The 20,487-nt window shown below is 39.1% G+C and overlaps 1 protein-coding gene across 1 annotated transcript in view; it reads left to right on the top strand.

Annotated features, from left to right (window-relative positions):
- The first annotated feature begins 1,898 nt into the window (after nucleotides 1–1,898).
- The window catches only part of LOC101851739 (eukaryotic translation initiation factor 2-alpha kinase 1), a 23,706-nt gene continuing 5,117 nt past the window's right edge, over nucleotides 1,899–20,487 (top strand). The window contains exons 1-15 of the mRNA XM_005100188.3: nucleotides 1,899–2,177; nucleotides 6,067–6,272; nucleotides 7,827–8,018; nucleotides 8,562–8,695; nucleotides 9,308–9,351; nucleotides 10,255–10,372; nucleotides 11,128–11,208; nucleotides 11,743–11,845; nucleotides 12,949–13,012; nucleotides 14,845–16,150; nucleotides 17,013–17,109; nucleotides 17,552–17,652; nucleotides 18,076–18,202; nucleotides 19,042–19,136; nucleotides 19,982–20,122. Of these exons, the coding sequence (XP_005100245.1) occupies nucleotides 6,086–6,272; nucleotides 7,827–8,018; nucleotides 8,562–8,695; nucleotides 9,308–9,351; nucleotides 10,255–10,372; nucleotides 11,128–11,208; nucleotides 11,743–11,845; nucleotides 12,949–13,012; nucleotides 14,845–16,150; nucleotides 17,013–17,109; nucleotides 17,552–17,652; nucleotides 18,076–18,202; nucleotides 19,042–19,136; nucleotides 19,982–20,122 (2,790 nt within the window). The 5' untranslated portion in view covers nucleotides 1,899–2,177; nucleotides 6,067–6,085. The remainder of the gene's footprint in view (nucleotides 2,178–6,066; nucleotides 6,273–7,826; nucleotides 8,019–8,561; nucleotides 8,696–9,307; nucleotides 9,352–10,254; nucleotides 10,373–11,127; nucleotides 11,209–11,742; nucleotides 11,846–12,948; nucleotides 13,013–14,844; nucleotides 16,151–17,012; nucleotides 17,110–17,551; nucleotides 17,653–18,075; nucleotides 18,203–19,041; nucleotides 19,137–19,981; nucleotides 20,123–20,487) is intronic.

Here is a 20,487-nt window from a genome sequence, read left to right as displayed (position 1 = left end):
CTGTAATGGTGTTCTGCAATAAACTGCACTAATAAAAAAATAAAAAACGAACCCAGAAGACCTGAATTAGCTTTGTTCCATTTTCCTAATTTTTCGCCTGAGAAAGTGAGAAAGTCGGAGCAAAAAGATATTAAGCAAGTAGCGTATAACCAGGCACTCTCTTGGGTCTCTATAAAAACTTGCAAATAATGATGTTTAAATTATATCTCTGTTTGTAATTGATTTAGATAATATTCATGGCAATAAGCACTTGCAAAAAAATAAGTAAAAGTACTATTTCGCAACCCCCTAAAAAGTATGTGATCTGCATCTATGATTAATCCCCCCCCCCCCCCAATCCTCGTTACGAGCGACCACTATGACTCCGAATGAGACAAAGAAGAATGGAGGGCTAGGGGTAGGGGTAGATCTAGGGGTAGGGTTAGGGTTTGGGTTTGGGTTTGGGTATTAGGGTTAGGGTTAGATTTATGTCTCTTGTTTATTGTGTTTGTTGTGGTTGTCGCTTTTTACGGTAGTCCTTCCCCCTTTTAATTACTCAGGTAAATGTGCCCCCCCCCCCTTTTTTTAAATGTTTGGAACCTAAGAGTCCACTAACAACTTGGTTTCGTTCACCCGCTTTAGAACAATAACAGGCCTAACGTGAGTATGTTTACTGCCCCAGGCTATACATAGAACAGCTCTCTTCGATTACGCGGCAAATAACACTGGTTGTTACGAACAGCACCGCAAGCTGTACTGTCTCGTTTACATTGATAAGTCTCTGGTGCAATGTGTTGGTTTTTTTTTTCCAGTTGGGTTGTAAAAAAGAAAAAGCTCTATTCAATGCACTAACAAATTAATAATGGATCGGATCGACTATTCTTATGACACAGAGGCCGTTTTTTAAAAAATGTGCACGGGTCAAGCGCTTCGTCGTCGCACGCAAAAGACCTCAGTTTGATTCCTGTATGGGTAGAAATTTTTACTGAGAACCTCTGTCTTTCTGCTGACGCGTTGTTCCCTCTCAGCCCAGGTTGGCCCTGACATTGGGTTGAAGTAGACCTAGCCCGTCTCCTTAATGTTCGATATTATGTCATTGGGAGTGTAAAACATCTACAAGATAGGCTACATACATATGATACAAAAGCCAATCACAACGACCCCTGGAGTTTTCCATTCTAAGATAATCTAAGTCTTCTTATTACTACAATACCTCGCTTCTTTTAACTACATCCACTCGCTCAGCTAATCAAGGGCGGGAAGTTAAAAATAGCAAGTCATGGGGCACAAGGCAAATCATGGGGCACGAGCGGCTTGCTGTGCTGCGAGTGGGATTTGAGATTTGCCTGCCGTTCTGTGAACGGGTCTCTCTCTTTCTTTCTGACGTAGGTGGCTTCGCAGATCGCGAGCAAGTGTGGGGAGTCGATGAGGGGGCCCGATACAAGTGGCTTCGTGGATTGCTAGTACTAGAATCTAGTAGTGTTATAGACTGACTCTTAGGCTAAACTCAAGTGTAACATGCTGGTGATTTGGTTTGATGATTTGATCTATTGATTTGAGGCTTGCGACTTGAACTAGGAGCTTGCGAGCACGAGCGATTTTGCTACCAGGGTACAGCTCTACGTTCAACTCACTGCCGCTTTCTGTTCATAAAAATCTTAATTCTCAACTCACTATATATTCAAAATGAGAACAAAAATACAGTCAAAACAATTACCAAAAAGTTAACATGAAAAAAGACAAGACAAAACTGCCATTATGAAAATCAAAGTAGGCCTAGATTCTACTTCAGCGAGATGAACAGCGCGCTCTTTCTTGCCGTCGTTTGTTTACGCTTTAAACGCGCAGATCGCTGTTACCAAGGTGAGCCAGTTAGACTGGAAATGAGACTCGCTTTTCCGTTTTGGTATTTTTCAGTCTTGGGTAAGGTCTTTGTGTCTTTGCAATATACACGGTCTTTGGTCTTTGGATCTAGGCTATTTATAACCACTTTGGCGAAAGCAAAGATCCTATCTTTGGCTAAAGAGAGTCAATAGTCAATTCACCTTTTTCGGGAGTGATCTCCCTAACCTGACGCAACGATACGACGATACCAAACACAGCGGCATAAACTGTGTATTGTTTTGTTGACTTGACGTTTGTTTACGATCTCTTGTGTGGTGACTGGACATATGCCATGCACCCTTGAATTACGAACGGTTTGTTCAAGATCTAGAATCTTAATTCTTGAGCTAGCCTAGCACTGCTGTCGTGTTGGTAGCCATCGTCTTATCAAACTGAAGCCTCACTGATATAGATCTAGAGTCTAGATCTAAGACTAAGAGTCTAAATCGAAAGATCTCTAGATTATCTAGATGGCCACATCTCTATTCTCACCCGGAGTGAGAATAGTGCAGGCGAGTCTTGTGGCTATTCTCACCCGGTGCGCGTTCACCAAATTTTGCGTTCATCCTAAACCACAGAATTCTACACTGTGATTATAACAGAAAAATTGTAGAATTCTGTGCCGTGAACAAACGTTCCATTACAACTGTAGCCTACAAAAAGCGTACAATTTTGTCTGTGGGCAGTGGAGAGAGAGAGAAAGAGAGAGAGGAGTAGCGCGAGAATTTCCGGACAAAACAAAATGGCGACCCGCGTAGTTCGGCTCGATTCGAAAAGTTAAATAGCCGTAGCATCTTTGTAGACAACCAAATTAATTTACTTTTGTGTTTTAACATCATTTTTTAACTTTGTTTTGGTAAATTTGATCGTCCACACCGATAGACAGTATTCAGAAAGAGACAGAGAGAGAGAGAAGAGGGGAGGAGTTGATCTTGCGAGAACTTCCGGGCGGGTGAGAATAGCCACTTTCAATCTAGATTTAGATCTAGATCTAGAAATCTAGATCTGGTTACTTTAACTTTAACGGAGTGTCAATGTACTCGGTAACCAGGCACCTAGTCTCAGTATCTACGTACACGGTAACCAAAATGAAAATAAGTCAATATTTGTCCTGTACTGTCACTTACTGAAAAAAAAGAAAGTTATATAGATTTCTATATATATATATGTGTGTCTTGTCGGGCTAGCCACCGTGACCGGTCATCGAACCTGTGCTTTCGAATCACATTGTGAGTACCGGTTGGGGTCACCAAAGTTCGTTCAAAGTCTTGCGCTGCAAAGTATAGATCTAGGGCTCCGGAAAGGGTGGATTATTGTTGTTTTTTTAACGAAGTGACTATTTCTCCGAACGTTCGGAGAAATAGTGCCCATCTGTATTTCTCCGAACGGTTTCCGGCTTCCGGTCTCGTGATTTTTTGCCTATTTATTGCAAGAGTTCGGCGCCAATTTTCATTCTGCCTCTGGTCTGGGGGAAGGAACACCGCATGGCAAGCCCGCCTACAGACAACCTTCAGTAACACCCACCACACTCCCACCACCATCATGCACATGTACACACACAAACTTATACACACTAACTAAACTGTAACATGACCAGTGGGCAACTTTTGAACGTATGACGAGCTGAGCTGTGGATGGAGAGACAGTGTGAGTGAAAGAGCGGGTGAAAGGAAGAATGTGCGAGTGTATCCACAGGCGACAGCAACTACAAGACGACGACACCGACCCCCCTGGCCTGGTCCACAGCTCACGAACGAAAGTAATGTGCAGCTTAGGCAGTGTTTTGCCTACATTATTGTCCATGGTTCGCAGGGTGCAAGGGAATGAGTGAGATTTTCTTTGTGTGTGCCTGGAGGGAGGGGGTGGGGTGTGAAAGTCATGCGGACGGGGATGAGCCCCGGGAGAGAACACGGGAATTGAATGAATGAGTGAAACTGAAAAAGATGAACGACTCGTGAGCCCTGGATAGAATGGATCCTTTGTTTTTATTTTTGTATACTTTGAACTGTTACTGAATGAAGGCTGAAATAAAGCCCGAAAAACAAACACACACACACACACTCCTCACTCTCCACTTACACACTTACTACCACACACAGACACACTCACACACGCACATACATACACACACACACACACTCACACACACACACACACACACACACACACACACACACACACACACACACACAGGAGCAAATTTTTGGGTCTATATATAGATATCTATTTCAATTTTCAAGAGCTAGTCTAGAGATTTTTAGATGAGTGTAAAAACGTGAAAAAGAAAGGTTTCACAACAGAATGAAATCAAAATTAGAACAGCCCATGATAAACAACAAACATTAACAAATAAGGGCATGTGTCTACCTGTCCGAAGAAGATTTGCTGTTTTAACCCTAAATGTGCGTAATTTAAAAAAAAAAAAAGTACAGGATATTACTTTATTACATGTAAATTATGGAATCACACACATTAAGGGGCCTGCCAGTGTCAGTACATTATTGGTCGCGGCAGTGACCACCGCAGATGCCAGTTCTATGTGTCGTTATCAATAACCCTCCGTAGATCTAGATCTAGATCTTCGGCACTTATATGACCTTATTGTGTTGCAAGTGCCGTAAAACTCTTACTACAACTAAAGATCTAGATCTAGACAGCACACGAGTGAACACAACACATTGCGTATAAGAGCAGCACCCTTCATAGGCAACACGTCATATCTGTAGCGAAAAACTGTTTGGAATTGTAGCATTCTTTATATAAATATTTACTGCGGACATTTTTTGGACCGATTGAACCATATTGTATACGAACAATCTTTGGTAGGCCTATAAATAATTATAGATCTATTAATATCCGAAATTTGCGGGAAAGGATGTGATTTCAGAGTGTTCGGAGAAATAGTGCCCAGCTTTATTTTCCCGAACGTTCGGAGAAATAGTGCCGGCCTTTTTTTTAAGGTACAGTCGGGGGAGGGGTGGGGATGAAGGCAACACCGGATGACAAAAACTGATCTTGGAGTTCTGAACTGCCCGGTTACCATGTTACGTGACACTGAGACTAGGCCTACGTGCCCGGTTGCCGGTTACCTTGTACGTAGATATTGAGGCTACATGCCTGGTTATCGTGTACGTGACACTGAGACAACGTGCCCGGTTGCCAGTTACCGTGTGTACGTAGACACTGAGGCTAGGTGCCCAGTTACCGTGTTCGTAGACACATTCCATTATTGTAAACCCTCTCTGATCTTGATCTAGATCTATATATTATTTTTGTGACTTTAGCAAGGGGGGGGGGGGGTGAACATAAAAATTAAAGTTATAATAGCATTTCTTCTGGCTGGGGCTGACTATTGAATTTAGTTTTTAAGACGCAGGCCTACATTTTTATTTTTTAACTATCAACTCACCTTTGGCCACGTTCTCATACAATTATTAAATAACTGGGGGTCACAACTTACTGGCAAAACTGAATTAAAAAGCTGCCCGCAGGCCTGTGGGCCATAGTGTGCCTGTGTGTTGTAAACTCGTAAGAGTCTTTAAATTTTCTTGGATTTTTAATTTACTTTGTTGGCTTTAGTTGATATTTGTCTGTCTGTATGTGGGGGATGTTTGGAGGGTTCATTGAGATCTATCTTTTCTTTCCCTAAGTTTTTCTGTCTTTCCTTTTCGTAAATATTACCCTTTTCTGGATACTTAATGGCCGCCATTGTTTCAATTGCATTTTTTTTACTCAGAAACTTTACAAATGTGTGCTGGAACCTATTCTTTCTGGAATTAGAATGCGTCATTAAAATAGAGTTTTAATTTAATCTAAGTCTTGAGAAAGTGTCCTTTTTTTTCTTGGGATGGAGCATGATGAGCTTTTACATGCTCACAAAAAAAAGGGCATCAAGTTTGACTGTGGCCTGCTTTAATATCTATAGCAATCCTTTCTCCTCCTCTCTCCTTCAAAGCAAATTTACCGCTCTGTATTGTTCATTTAATGATGAGAAATTATATTGTAATAATTAAATGGCTTTGCAGTTAAGTTTCGAGTTTTCAAGAAGTGCTGAGCCACTAAGAGTGAAAGCAGATTATAAGAATCGCATATGATGTCCATCATTTGGTGAGAAGTGATACAGCCACAATCTTGCTGAATCTTGGAATTTTCATCCCAAATGTATAAAATGACTTAATTTGACTTTTTTTTTTCTCCCTTCAGACTGAAGCTGTAATGCACGATGCCACCTCCAAAATCATTACCTTTGACAATTACAAATGACACTGCTTTGTCCCCTGCAAAGGGGCGAGGTATGGTATCGGCTTATAACGGCAGGAAGTCGACAGGTCCTGCTCGTAGATCAGTAGCTCAAACAATGGCCGAATTTAAGCAGCGAGCAGGTCCTCAGCCCATCAGAAGACTGGACAGTAAGTCTTTTCCTGTTTGTTATTGTGGTCGTTGTCAGTCACATCTCATGGGCGTTCAACCTCTGGTACTGTTCAGTACATTGAAACGTGTATATATGTAGTTGTTGGCTTGTTCCCAAAGTCTGGTTGCTAGGAGAGAAGTTGACTTCTTTGATTTCTTAGATTTTGGCAGCAAAATGATCTATGAAATGTGGCTTGTAAGGATGGAGTGTGACTGGGATAAGGGTATGAAGTAGGGTTGGCTGAAATTGTTAAGTTTGTCTTGCAGGATAGCCTTAAATTGGTTACTCTCAACGATCACAGAATCTGTTAATCAATCTTTTTCTGCATAAAAAAATGTTTGACTGGTAAAGGTTTGGTTCACATTACAGTCGAACCTGCCTTAACGGAAACCTGTGTAAAACGGAAACCTGTCTTAACGGAATCTCCCCGCTCCCCCTTTGATATATTCCTCTTTAATTACCTGTATAAAACGGAAACCTGTCTAACGCGGAAACGGAAAGAAAAATCCGCTCTCTTCCGAGGGTTTCACCTGCCTAAGACGGAAAATGCTTTGTCCGCTCAGCCCTGATTTGAAACAAGACTCTCAAGTATGGTTCCGCCGACTCTAACTCTAAACTTAACGCCATGGCCATGCCGCCGGGCGAGGAAGAGGAGTAGGGGTGCAATTTGGGGGTAGATGTTACCCCATCATGTGAGCCCTGAGCGATGCAGATGGCCAGTGTAGTGTGGGTGTGAAATCTCACGACTGCCCGTGAGAGTGCTCGAGTGGTGAGCCACCACGGAAACTTTCCGGGTAGCCATATAAGTTAGAGGTGTGAAATTAGATTGACCAATGCCTGCCGCCCTGATCGTACGGCCAGCCGAGAAAAGAGTTCCTCGAATCGTTGTTACAATGATGGCAGTGAGGGGTGGCATTGGTGGGTGGGGCTAAGGGTGGAAGCAAAGGAGATGTTCTAACGTTTCTGTTTTTAATAGATCAAATAGTGGTCCTATGAAAGGCAAGCACTGGTGGTAATTGGATAAGTTAGACTGACGCATGTCATTATCAGACAGTATAGCAATTGAGAGGTGTGAAGTTTTGACCACTGCTTGCCGATCGGACAAGTGATCCTTGATCCCACCGGCTGGGCCTTTGAACCCCCCCCCCCACCTCCTTCTCCGCCTAAATTCCCCTGTCTAAGACATAATTTTTTTCTGGCTCCCTTGCGATTCCGTCTTACACAGTTTCAACTGTATTTATAACTTTAAGCAGTAAAAAGAATATTTGAAAAATTTTGTTGGTACACTCACAGTTATTAAATTTGCTTGTTAGCTTTTATATAGTTGAGGTGTTTTCTGATATGCTTTTGTTCATTTATGCGATGATTTAAACTAGAGTTAAAGTACAAATTATATATTGATAAAGACTTCGATTTGATATACTTTCAATTTTCAAGAAAGAGGTAAGTATACAGCAGGTATAGTGTTCATGATGTCAGGGCTGGTTCAGTCTTTGTAAATATGTTTTATTGTCATTGTTCAGTTTTGAAGATTTGTGATTCTTTTTTTCAGAATCTGATATGGAAGAGCTACAAGAGGATAGACAGACTAAGAAGGTGGAGAAATTGCCAAAACGAGACTCAGGAGCTGTAGCCTTAGCCTCCACCAGCAGTCTTCCACCTCACCTGCTCATGACATCTCTGCTAGAACAGTTGTGCTTCATGTATGTCGGGGACAAAAGCAAAGCCCAACAGTTATTCAAAAGTAGGTTTATACAGTAAATGCAAAATGTTTTATGTCCTTTTTTTTTCTCTTGTTTTGCATGGTTTTGTTTGTTGGTGGTTTGGTCTGTTGAATTTGTATTGGTTTTGTTCTGTGTTTTTTGTTCGTTTGTTATAGCTTTTTTATGGATGAAATTGATGATCAGGTTGTTAATATTGAGGGAAGTAGAGCTGAAATTGGTACTTGTGCATGAAAATGATTTTGGAGTTTCAAGAATATTTCCTATCTGTAACAAAATTGTAATGCTTTCCTCTCTCCTCAGTGCATTGAACTGCTTCTGCTCAAAATAAAACAAGCTAAACTGGTCCTTGAAAAACTCTAGACTCGTACCAGTGAAAGGGGACTACTGTGAACATTCGTGTGCGGATGTTGTAGTTGTAGTCTTATGTGGTATATTTCTATCCATTTACTCCTGGCTTTCTTGTGTAACACCTCTTATGCATTACAGATACAAATTATGGTGTTCTTTTAGTTGAGATGAACAGGAGAAGTGCTTAATCGTACATTTTCGTGCTCATCTTTCAGTTCTGTGTGAACGGCTGAGTAAACTGAATGTGATCGCTCCTCTGAGCTACCTTGATGAGATGAGCAGTCTCCGGTTTCAGCACAGGGCAATGCTCAACAAAATTCTGAGGACGGCCATGAAGTCCCTCGATCAGGTCAGAGCAGTTCCTATTCTCATGAACTCTGTAGTTAATGAAACTTTGAATGACCATGGAGTTCTCAAGGCTCTCAACCCATTCGGCTAGATCCTTTTGAAGATGGATGGTAAATTCGGAGGTTTTGCCTCTTTTAACCAACAGTGTTAAAAGGGACTTATAACCCGTACACTTACTTCCTCAAACCACTGAAGCTGCAATATTTTTAATACATCAGGAAAAGATAGAATAAAAGCCTCAACCCAATTTCTTGTTTTGAAGTTTTCATATTTTTTATATATTTTCAGTATTTGATTAAACCTTTGATATTGTGCCCTCTGTAGCCTAAATTCCGTCAGTTCATGGTATTCAGGGGGGGGGATTCCTTGCAGGTCTACAATATTGGGATGTTCCCTAAAATTGGTCCAAAAATTATTTCTCATCTATAGCCATTACTGTTGAATTGAATGTTTTGAAAGCTCTTTTATGTCCTAAATGGTGAGGCCAAATTTATGTAAGACACCAGTAAATTAAGGCAAAATATAAGAATATAAGAGGTTAGTTACAAACAGTTGAAAAAGTTATGTATCTATGTCATGAAATTTAAAAATTTCTTTTTTTTGTGTATTTCAGAATGACACCTTGCTAGCCTTGCCATCGGCCAATCCAAGTTTGGAGTAAGAACATTTTGTCAAATCCAATTAGTATTTTGTTGGGTAAATTGAATAATGACAATATTACAGTTATGGAGAAATTTTGTTGATTCATGTTTCCCTGGCACGACCCGTTCAACTTTTTGGACCTTTTCGTCACAGTTGTATGTTAGACACTCTTTCTTTTCTTCAATAAGTGATATAAGCTCATGCCTTTCCTTTCAATGTCCACCAAAATCTGAATTGCTCACCCATGTCTTCCTTCATTTGCATATCAGATCATCTCCCTTTAAACTGTTTTGTGATAGGGACAGTACACTACACCACCTTTCGGAATGATTGGTCCGGACTGTGAAAGGGAATCAAGGATAATGGCTCTATAATACTCTTCTGGTTCTATGGAGTACTGTTTTGATAGTTCCTTTCAGCTGTGGAGAAGGCAAATAAGATAGGGGATCACGCTCAGCATATTTATCTGCCCCCCCCCCCCCCCCCCCCCAAAATAAAAATTTTAAAAATCCCTCTGAAAACTATTATTTGTGCTACAGTACCTGCAGAAACACCTTCCACTCTCGTAATTTTTTGTTAGGTTTATTTCTCACTGATGTTAGATGAATGTTTTGTTGTCTTCAATATTCCATATCGTTCTTTTTTTTTTTTTAAGAAGTAGGCCTACCTTTTGTGAGAGTGGCTTTATTTTTATATGTCCATCTAACGACTTTTGTGTGTGCATGTCCATGTATGTAAAAGACAAGTATGTGTGTGTGTGTGTGAGAAAGAGAGACAGAGAGAGTGACAGAGAGAGTGACAGAGAGAGTGACAGAGAGAACGAGAGCATGTATAAATGTATTCACCTTGTAAATTTCTCTTTGTGGAGATCAATAAAATTTCATCAAATTTTTTTCTTACCTCCCTTGTTACTCCCAGTGTGGTACAGCTCCATCATGTGAAGGACGACATCATCAGTCAGCAGACCTCCCGCTATAAGAATGAGTTCCGGGAACTGGGGCTACTGGGCAAAGGTGGATTTGGCTCTGTCTTTAAGGTAAAGGAATAAGAATAAATTTACCAGTCTTTAAGGTAAGGAATAAGAATGAGTTCCAGGAGCTGGAGCTACTGGGCAACGGTGGATTTGGCTCTGTCTTTAAGGTATGGGTTACCTGTTCACAGTCACACCTCAGGTTTGCCAACTGTACCGAATTTCCAGGGACTCTCCCAGATTCGGCGGTCGAAAATTTGAGAGCCTTATCGCACGCACACCAAAAGAAGTCTCATTTTATGTATTTTTGCTTGTTTTTAGATAATGTGAAGCTATAACATTGGTTGTCCCTGTTTGGGTTTTGAAAAAGTTGGCAACCCTGAAATCTATTATTTGTGGAGGTCTTTTTTTTGTGTGTCTAATTTTCTGATTAGACTTTTCATTTTCCGTACGTATTCCTTTACTGTCATGACATAGTTTTTTTTCTTGATGCCTCTATTCACATTCTTTCAGAGTGTTTCTGTTTCTATTTTCCTTTTATACATTTGCCATTTAAATCTTCTTTTAATCTTTTCCTTTTTGACTTTTTTCAATAGCAGGTACTTTCTTACTTTGTTTTATTGTTTGTATTTTTTTAAATTTGTGGTCGTTTTTTTTTTAGTGGTGGTTTTCAGGGTGGGAAGGGGGGCTTTAAAACGTGAGTATGCTATTGTAGTACCACCTCTTTTGAAGTTAAGTTTGGTCATGAATAATAGTGTACCTTTGTTTCTATTGTTACACTGAGAACAAGGTTACAAAAGCCAGAGATTCTTTTTTTGCAGGCCAAGAACTACTTAGATGGACGAGAATACGCGGTGAAGAAAATCCGATTCAAGCACAGGCACACAGAAATACTACTTAAGGTATTGAATTTAAAGATCAGGGGTTTTGAGAGAAATTTTGCCTGCTTCAGAATGTTCTTTTCAGTATGTTGGGGTGATTTGCTTATTGAGACTGTTAAAAATGCGTAGACACATTTCTTTTTTTCCATGGGAAGGTTATTTTCATGATAATGGACATGTTATTGTTAATTTTGAAGGGAAACTTTACTATGGTTTATTCATTGCAGAATTGGCCTGTCTTTAAGCCAGGGTAAGGCCCAGTGCACACTGGGAATTTTTCACATGTTGCATGGCTGCAAAGTATGATATCATTTGGCAGCAAAGAGGGATAAAAGGGCGAAAATTGCCTCATTTGCATACTTGCAGCTGTATGATGAGTGAAAGTTGTTGTAGTGTGTGCTGGGCTCAAAGGTGAGTTTGCTCATTAACACGCCTTAGTGATCACCTGCCAAAAGTCTGTTGCACCAATATGGCTTGACATTCCTTGCAACCTGCTTTCACGAACTGCTCAACCGCAGGGGCTAATGATGCTATTTGTGATGCTTGTGCTTTCAGTTGCTCAGAGAAGTTAAGGCTCTTGCAAATCTTCAGCATGCAAACATAGTGGGTTATAACGCTGCCTGGATGGAGTATGACAGCCCATATTGCTCCAGCAAAGGTATGCTTTACACTTACAGTACTGTTGGTGACTTTAGTTGCCAGGCCGTAGTATGCGCTCACTACAGCTGGCGACGTTAGTCGCCGTCGCAACCAGGTACACTAAACATAATTTAACAACAAATGGACACACTGCACTGAAGTAAATACCGAAGAGAGTCACACTATATGATAGCTGAATGGTTGATGAACCTCTATGAATTTTTAAAGCGTGTTTCTTGAGCTGCTAAAGTTTAAAAAAAAAAAAAAATTCTAATGCGGCTTCAGCGTTTTAAACTAGTGAGGTACTTGAGGGTTTTTCACTTTATGAGCCTTCGGTACTGTAAGTTTTAAAGAGAACTGAAGTGGTATACTGTTTTTGCTGAGAAATGTTGCAGAAGTTCAGTGTAGATTGTCCAAGACGGTCACTCATTGTCGAGGAGAAAAGTGGTTGTCTAAGATAGATGGACATCTTGGACAGATTCATTACAATATATATGAAAAAAATGTGAAATTGGATGAGTTCGTTTGTACAGGTGATTGTCTTAGACAGGTGGCTGCCATAGTACGTTTGTCTGTATTAGAAATCTCCTAATTTTTATCACACACAAACAAACCTCGAATAAAGAATAAGAGATAGGGTATTGCAGTTTTAGAATGAAATTTTGGAAGAACCAACTCATTCCTATGACAACGGTATTGATCTGTCTTCTTGTAGTATTGAAATAGTTGCGAAGACAGGAAGCAGAGTGTCTATGTGCATGCCCAGATTGCAGTGATATTGTTCCATAAACTTAAAACCATTTATTTACACATCAGTGTATATTTAAATACAGGAAATTTGTACTCTTTTTGAAAAAATTGTCTAGCAGAACTGAATGAATGTTTAGACGAGGTAGAAGGCATGTGGAATGGCTTGCAGGCTTACCAGGGTGGATTCATCAAAGTTATTGACACTTGTCTTTTTTTCCTTCTTATTCAGGTCTTTGTTTTGTGTATCTAAATCTGATTCATAAGCATGGTATTGAAAAAAGCTTGACTTGGCAGTGTGTTGGGAGTCAGGTGATTTCTTAGAGGTATTTTTTATATAGCAAAGTTTAATAAATGAATAAATTCTTTCTCCAGAGACTTCCTCAAATGGAAGCCCAAGGACTGATGACAGTTTTTCTGCCACCGACGTCCAAGACAGGTAAGTTGTTAAAAGCTCAGTTGAACAATGGAGCTAGGTTTTGTAAAGTTTCAATTATGCTGGCTTGTAGGAATACTAGAACTAGCGTCTACTTTCATTCCTTTCTAGATCTAGTATCAGCAACATTCTAAGGCTTCACTCACTGGACACTGACAGAGAAAACAAGTTCTGATCCCGAGACTTTGTTGTTGCCGTTGAGACTACTTTATTGCGCATGGGCACATCAAAGAAGTCGCTAGTTTCAAATACGCAGATACTAAATGTCGGAACAGTACACTAGGCAAGTTTACCTTACAGCATAGGACGTGAGACACGACGATAATAAGGATAGACGCCACAGGCTCATGGTCAGGCTCCTCCCCTTTCACAGTAAGAACATGAGTTTGATTTTTAACTTGAGAACATATGTGTCATGACGTGGTGGAATCAGTCGCTTGTCAATTTTTGGGGCATGTGGAGTTATTAGTATCGTTCAATAGTTTATTCATTTGCCTTTGCTTTCATCGTTAAAAAAATACCCATCTTTCTTGAACAGAAGTCAAGATATTTGCTATTGAAGGAGGTGGGGTCGCCTGGTTTCAGTGCTAAAATTAGCAAGAAAATGGCCACCAAAGTTTGGTAACTTCAATAGCTTGAGAGTCCTTGAAAACTGAAAAATCATATATTGTGTACCTTTAATGAACGATTTTCAGTAAAATTCGCATGGAAATATGTTATTATTTTGACAAAGAAAGTGTTGAGCAGAAAAATGAAAATTTAATAAAAATTGCCAAACTAGCAGACAGATGACTCTTTCTTCAATTTAACTATTTTGACGAGCACCTAATTTCACCATGATGTCTCTCATATGTATTATTTTACTGATTATCCCTGTCTTTCTTTGGGGATATATCATACACCCACACCAATTTGTTCCTGACAGACAGGACTTTAATAGCTTTCCCCTTAAATTATATAATTTGTGTCGATTTGGATGGGGTTTGGGGATGGAGGATGGGGGTGAGGGGAATATTTCGGTGACTCATTACTAGTGGTTTTCTTACACTTTCAGTCAGTATTGTGGTCCTCAAATTTTGTATGGCATATGTCACTAGTAGTAACTAAAAAAAGGTCTCTCTATTTCTTAATATAAGAATTTGGTTGAGGGAGAAGGTCCTATTCTTCTATGGTCCTAGACACCCACAATTAAAATTGCCAGTTGTCCGGAATTTTCAGAGTATTCCTGAAGTGTGGAATGTTGAAAAACTCTCTGGGTTATTTTTTTGTCCTACAGTTTATTTCACTTTTTATGTTTTGGATGTCACAGTTTGTTTTGTTTGTTTATCAGCAAGAGTGGGTGTTTAGTGGGTGGTTTGGTGTGGTCTGCCTTTGAGCTTCTATTCAGTTTTGTTGTTATTGTTATTCTAATTTGTGCGTAGCGAAGTATGGTTTTTGTTTTCTCCTGATATGCTGCTCGATATCACTTATAGCATTTCAGTTAGTGCCTGTGATATCCAGCTGGCCCCCCTTCTGTATAACTCTTTTTAATTGTGCTATGCTCTAACCATGTAGTTGGAAGAAAAAATTGACTCTTTTTTAGTTTTTTTGGTTTGTTTGTTTGTTTGAGTTTTTTGTTGTTGTTGTTCTAAAACCATTGCCGGGGTCGATCTACAGATCCTTTTAATAAAAAGCAGTAGTCAGAATGCACTATAAATAGTATAAAAGTACTGTGGGCTAAATTTTGTGTTGAGAAGGGTTTGAATTTTGGGGGGATTTTTTTAAAGTTTAAAAATGTTCAAAAGACTAGTTACATAGTTAAAGCTTAATGCCATCGTTGTATTTTCTCTGTGTAGGAAGAATGACAGCATGAGTGTGAGCATAGAGTTTTGCCTCACGGACGAAGAAGAAGAGGAGCTACAGAAGAAGGAAGTACGTCCGCCTCCCCAGTATGGAGGCATGGGGCTGGCTCTTAACGCTAAAGTCTTCAGCTCTGTGAGGGTGGAGGAACTACCTGCTTCTGAGAGCCCTGAGGATTCCGACACTCCCTCGGGTAATCAGGTTGCTCCCTCCGTCTCGAAGGAAAAGCAGATGGACTCTTTTCATTCTTCCAGACAGGACGTGTTGGATTTCGGTTCTTCTTGTGAAGCTATATCATCTTCAGAAAGACCTCCAGGGGTTTTGGGGAAAAAAGAGCCAACGGCAGTGATAAAAAATTCAGTAACTTGTCTTGAGGAAAATGTGTCTTCTCTTAACTGTTCAGGCAACCATGGTAAATCTCTGAAGGATGAAGGACTGAGCTTTCAATGTGATTGTCAGATGTCGGGAAAGTATAACGAGCAATTGCAAGGAATGTTTTGTTCTCAGGAAAGCAGTAATCCATGTGAAAAGTGCAATTCTTTGGGTACACGTAAGACTTCCATAGACAGTATACCTAACACAAAACTTCATGCTCAGAACTTTGAGTTGAAGCCCAATGCTCAGGCAGATCTCATGATATTAAAACAGGAGACAGCGTCTAGGTCTCATATATCAGACAATGAAATAAGTATTTCTTCAACGGGCTTTTCAGTCCATTCTAATTCTTCTCGTCTTCTGGATTCTGAGTATGGTGTGGTTTCTGACTGTGCGGTTTCTGAGAATGGTGTGGATTCTGAGAATGGTGCATGTTGTCCTGAACGCTCAAAACTCTTCTGTGATGAGCAGGATGAAACTTCAAATGAATCTCGTATTGTTGTAGATGCTCATACTTCCACCCAGATCTCAGAATGGTCAGTAGCAGATGTTTCATCCATGTCTATTGTGTCTTTCGAAAAACGTTCTGGGGAAATTTCAAGTAATGATATTTCAATTAGTTTTCGTGAACAGGACGAATCTTTTGATTCCTTCATACGTTTTCCGTCTGTGATGTCTGTGTCTCGTGGTGGAGATTTCCAGCGTCAGACCAGTTATTCGGGTCCCGCCTGCTCTGCGAAGATGACTCCTCTAGATGACAGCAACAGTGGTAACTCCAACCTGGTGTCCTCCACAACCACCAGCAACATGACTCAGAAGATTGTCAAGAGGAGGCGCCTCCCGTCGTTCCAGAGAAGCATCAGCTGGGGTGCTGTTAATGAAGTGGAGGAGATTATGGAGGCCAGAAACCACAATTACGATTTTCAGGTGAGAGTTCTTTTTGTTACAAGTTTTGGATTTGAAACAGTTGTCAACAGTGCTTGTGATCTTCTCTTTTCTAAAGTACGGGTGGTTGGAGGGTGCTACTGGTAGGACCTACTTCTTTACTTTCCCTCTGTTCTTTCTGTCCGTTTGCCTTACTTTTTCTCGGCACTAAATGACCGTCATTGTTTCCAAATGCCTCTCTTTTTTCTAACAAACAAAACCAGAAACTACTAAGCTTGGTTTTTCTTATAAAGGTTTAAGATCTAACTTGGTTTAAATATCTTTCTTTTTTTCCCCTGCCCCCAAGTCTTTATTTGAGTCTTTTTTTTTTTTCTTTTTCCATTTAATGCTTGATGGTCTCTGCTTTTCCTGGGAGCTATGGACACCCAAAACAACCTTTACTCTTTCTGGTTGTTTTAAAAAAGAGCTTCTTTTGACCTTGTTCTGAAGTTTGAATAGGTTTCTTTTTTTAAACTTCTTTTTGATACTTCTTGTTGTTTATTGTGATGGTTCATTGAGCTCTCAGCTTATTTTAGATATGAAATTCATTCGGTATTGTGGTATTGATGAAATTGCTTTTGTAGATGAAACAGCGTGTGTATAAAGCAAGCTGTAGTTACATCTTTGTTATGTGTCCCACATTGAGCTTTGTTTTCTTTTAGTTTTAGTAGAAGTGTTATGGCACTTGCAACACTAATTAGATCATATATCATCAATGCTTAAAATTAGAAGTGTTACAAGAGAGTAACAAACACAAAAAAAGGAGAAGAGATAAAGATGATAGTTGATAGTTGGTATTTGAAAGAAACGAAGGAGCATACCATACCAGAGCATCAGCCAACCAGCTACATTTTCTTTCCCTCAGAATTCAATTACCCTATACATTCAGATGGAGCTGTGCTCTGTAACCCTGCAAGAATGGCTTGTGAACAGAAATGTTGAATATAATTCCAAAGAATTCGGTAAGTTGTGCTTTTTGAATGTTTTCTGTCTTGTCAAATGCTAGATAGAAATAAAATATACGGGTTGTATAGGTTCTCATTGTTTTGTACTCTCAGCCTTTAAAAAAATATAAATTATCGTGTGTATCCTGTTCACAACCAATTAACGTCTGTTCTTTCCCCCCCCCCCCCCCCCCTTTTTTAAAATATCTTCATTATTGTTTGATTTTAAAAACGTGACATAACCAAAGCTACATGCTGAATATACCTCCGTCATATTTGTTCTTTGAATTTGATTCCCCACTAAATGGATTTAAAAAAAAGAATGTTTATTATAATTCACACCAATTTTGAGTACCAATACTTCTTGTCAATAAATGGACTATTTTAGTCCAGTAGTGATTAAATGAAGTAAGTGAAAAAATGTGTGAGTAAAAGGGATTTTGTTTTGTTTGTCAATTAGATGACACCATCATGTGCTCGGACAATATGAGGATTTTCCACCAGGTGTTGCAAGGTGTGGACTTCATCCATTCGCATGGCCTGATCCACAGAGACTTGAAGGTAATGTTCTGGAGCGTTCAGTGTTTCTTGGTTGTTCTTTGCTTGTTTATAACTTTGTTTTTTTAGTACTTTAATTGTATTTAACATTATCTTTTCCTTCTTATTTCATATTTCCATATTACAGGACTTTTATTGCATAAGGTTGAAGATCCTGTAAAGGAGACAAGAACAAGAATGTATTATAGTATTTGTGTTAATTTTGATTTCAATTCAATACATTCTCAGTTTCAAAATCTTCTTGAGAAGATTGAAATTTAATCTATGTTTGGGATGTACCTTTTTTATAGTTACTTGTGCAATATCTGTTAGGAGATTTTTGTAAGCCAGGGCCAAATAACTAACAGATGATTTGTATAATGCTTTATAAATGTATCCAAAGATGATTTGATTAATGCTTTATAAATTTATCCAATTTCCTCTCAGCCTCGAAACATTTTCCTTTCTGGAAGTGAGCTCCATGTGAGGATTGGTGATTTTGGACTAGCTAAAGAAGATGTCCTGAGACATGGGCGAGAAGACATTGTGTTCACCCCCTCGCCGACAGAAAATGGTTAGTGGAGGTTACTTTTTAAAACAATGAAACATAATACTGAATCAGTTTTGGTTAGAGTTTTACGGCACTTGCTACACAATAAGCTCATATAAGTGCCGAAGATTAGAGGGGTTATAAGAGAGTAACAAACACAAAAAAGAAGGAGGGAAGGTAAGGACGATAGATGTCTGATAGGAAAGAAGAAGCAGACCACACCAGAGCACCCGCCAACTATCCACATAATACTGAATGAAGTGCTAGTTTTAAAAAATGGCAGGAGCCAACATAACTGGGCGAATGGATATAAGACTATTCAATTTTTACCTTTCGTTTTCTTCTTCCTTTTCTTTTCCCTGCCATAGGTGTCAATGGCAGGCAACTTGAGGTTTTTAACCACAACGGAAATGAATAGTACAGAAAAGTTTTCGGAGTGTAGGGTGCCTTGCCAATGAGGCAGTCACTTGCCTGTTTTTAAAATACCTATGAATTATTTAAAAAATTTTATGCTTAGAATTTTAAAAACTTTGGACTTCTCAGTTGACCCATACTGACATGTTTTAGTTGGTATTCAATTTACTAGGTTGTCTTTAACATTTGTAATATGGTTGTAGTATGTCCCGAGTTTTTCCCTCTTTTCCTATAAGACTTTAAACCTACTTAGTAAAAGTTAAATTGAGCCTCTAACCACAAGGTCATGGGTTTGTATCCTGCCAGGGGCCTGATGTTTTGATGTTATTAATTATTATAATTCTTATTATTTATTTGCCTTCTGCTTCTTGTTTTACTTGAGAGTTTCAGTCTTACTGTTGTAGGTTCTTTATGTTCCCACCTTGATTTTTTGCTCTCTCTAACTGTAGCTCCGACAGTTTTTGTGGACAACCACACCACAGGGGTAGGAACATCAGCCTATGCTTCACCAGAACAGCTCCAAGGCTCCGTGTATGATATAAAGGTGAGGATATAAGATCAGTATAGTACTAAGTCAGTGGTGTGATCATAAGCTTTGGGTGTATGCTTTCATTCCTTGGGGTATTTATGCATTTTGAATTTCTCTGTGCATATATTTCTCCAAATGCGAATTTTCAAGATTTAAAAAAGTTGTTCCCGTCCCTGTTTTGTTTACATCTAGCTCTGAAGGCAAAAAAATGTGAATTTGTACAGGCTTAACGTGCATTGCAACTGTGGAAGGTTATCTAGGAGAAGGGCCCTGAAGGGAGTCTGTTTATTGAAATGGAACTGGTGTTTTATATTTTATGGGGCTATTTAATCGACATCCTTTGAATAAATAAATTGTTTTTGTTCATGTCAATTATTCGCTTTTTCAAACTCCTTGATAATACCATTAAACTTTTGTAAAACCCTTACTTTAGGTAAAACCTGAAACTTCATCCTTTACAACACAGCAGCTGTCATCTTGCTTTTTCTCAAAACTGTGTGGCAATTTCTTGTGTCAATATGTTTCTCTTTTTATTTCAAATATATTGGAGTTTGGAATAGGCCACTGATTGGTCTTACTCCTTTTCTTTCCTTTTTGTCAAATTTGTCTCTCTGTCTAACGGAATATCCATTTTTAGTGTGATGTGCTTCAAGTCAATAAAACAAAACAAAAAAACCCCCATACTTTTTAAAATATGTGTACTTCTTTTTTTATTTCTTTATTGATTCTGTCTTTGTGTCTTACTAAATGAACATAATTGTGTTCTTATGCTTTTCTTCACAAAAAAAAAAAACACACAAAAAACCCCACAAATAAAACTTTCATGCTTTTTTTATGCTGGTTTTTTTTCTTCCTTGCAGAGTGATATGTACAGTTTAGGTGTGCTCTTGTTTGAGATGTACCATGTGTACAGCACGGAGATGGAGCGGGTTCGCAGCATTCAGTATCTACGGGAACATTGTATATGTGAGGGAGATTTCAAAGAAAAGTGGCCTCTGCAGGTAAGAGACATGAAAGGGAACTGATTTTAGACTGATTTTTTACACTTGATAATAATAATAAATAGCATTTGTATAGTGCACATCCTCACTCAACAGCCATGCTCTTTACCATTTACTTTGTTGCCCCAGCAGACCGATGGTTAACTCTCAGCAGTTCACCGAAAGGAAAATCGTACGAATTCGTACGATGAGCATCGGGTGTAGATCTAACGGCAGAAATCCATTCCTTTTTACATTTTGATGCTTCTAATACCTTTTTTATCATAAAAAAGGGTTGAATCTATATATTTTTCATAAAAATAATCATAATTTATAAAATATTGTAAAAATTTGGTGCACGGAAAATCAGCGTTTGTTTACGTTCT

Source organism: Aplysia californica, unplaced genomic scaffold, assembly GCF_000002075.1.
Source record: "Aplysia californica isolate F4 #8 unplaced genomic scaffold, AplCal3.0 scaffold00239, whole genome shotgun sequence".
In the NCBI taxonomy this organism is placed as follows: Eukaryota; Metazoa; Mollusca; class Gastropoda; order Aplysiida; family Aplysiidae; genus Aplysia; species Aplysia californica.
Note: the sequence above shows the minus strand (reverse complement) of the source record. Positions and strands in the feature narration are given on the sequence as shown.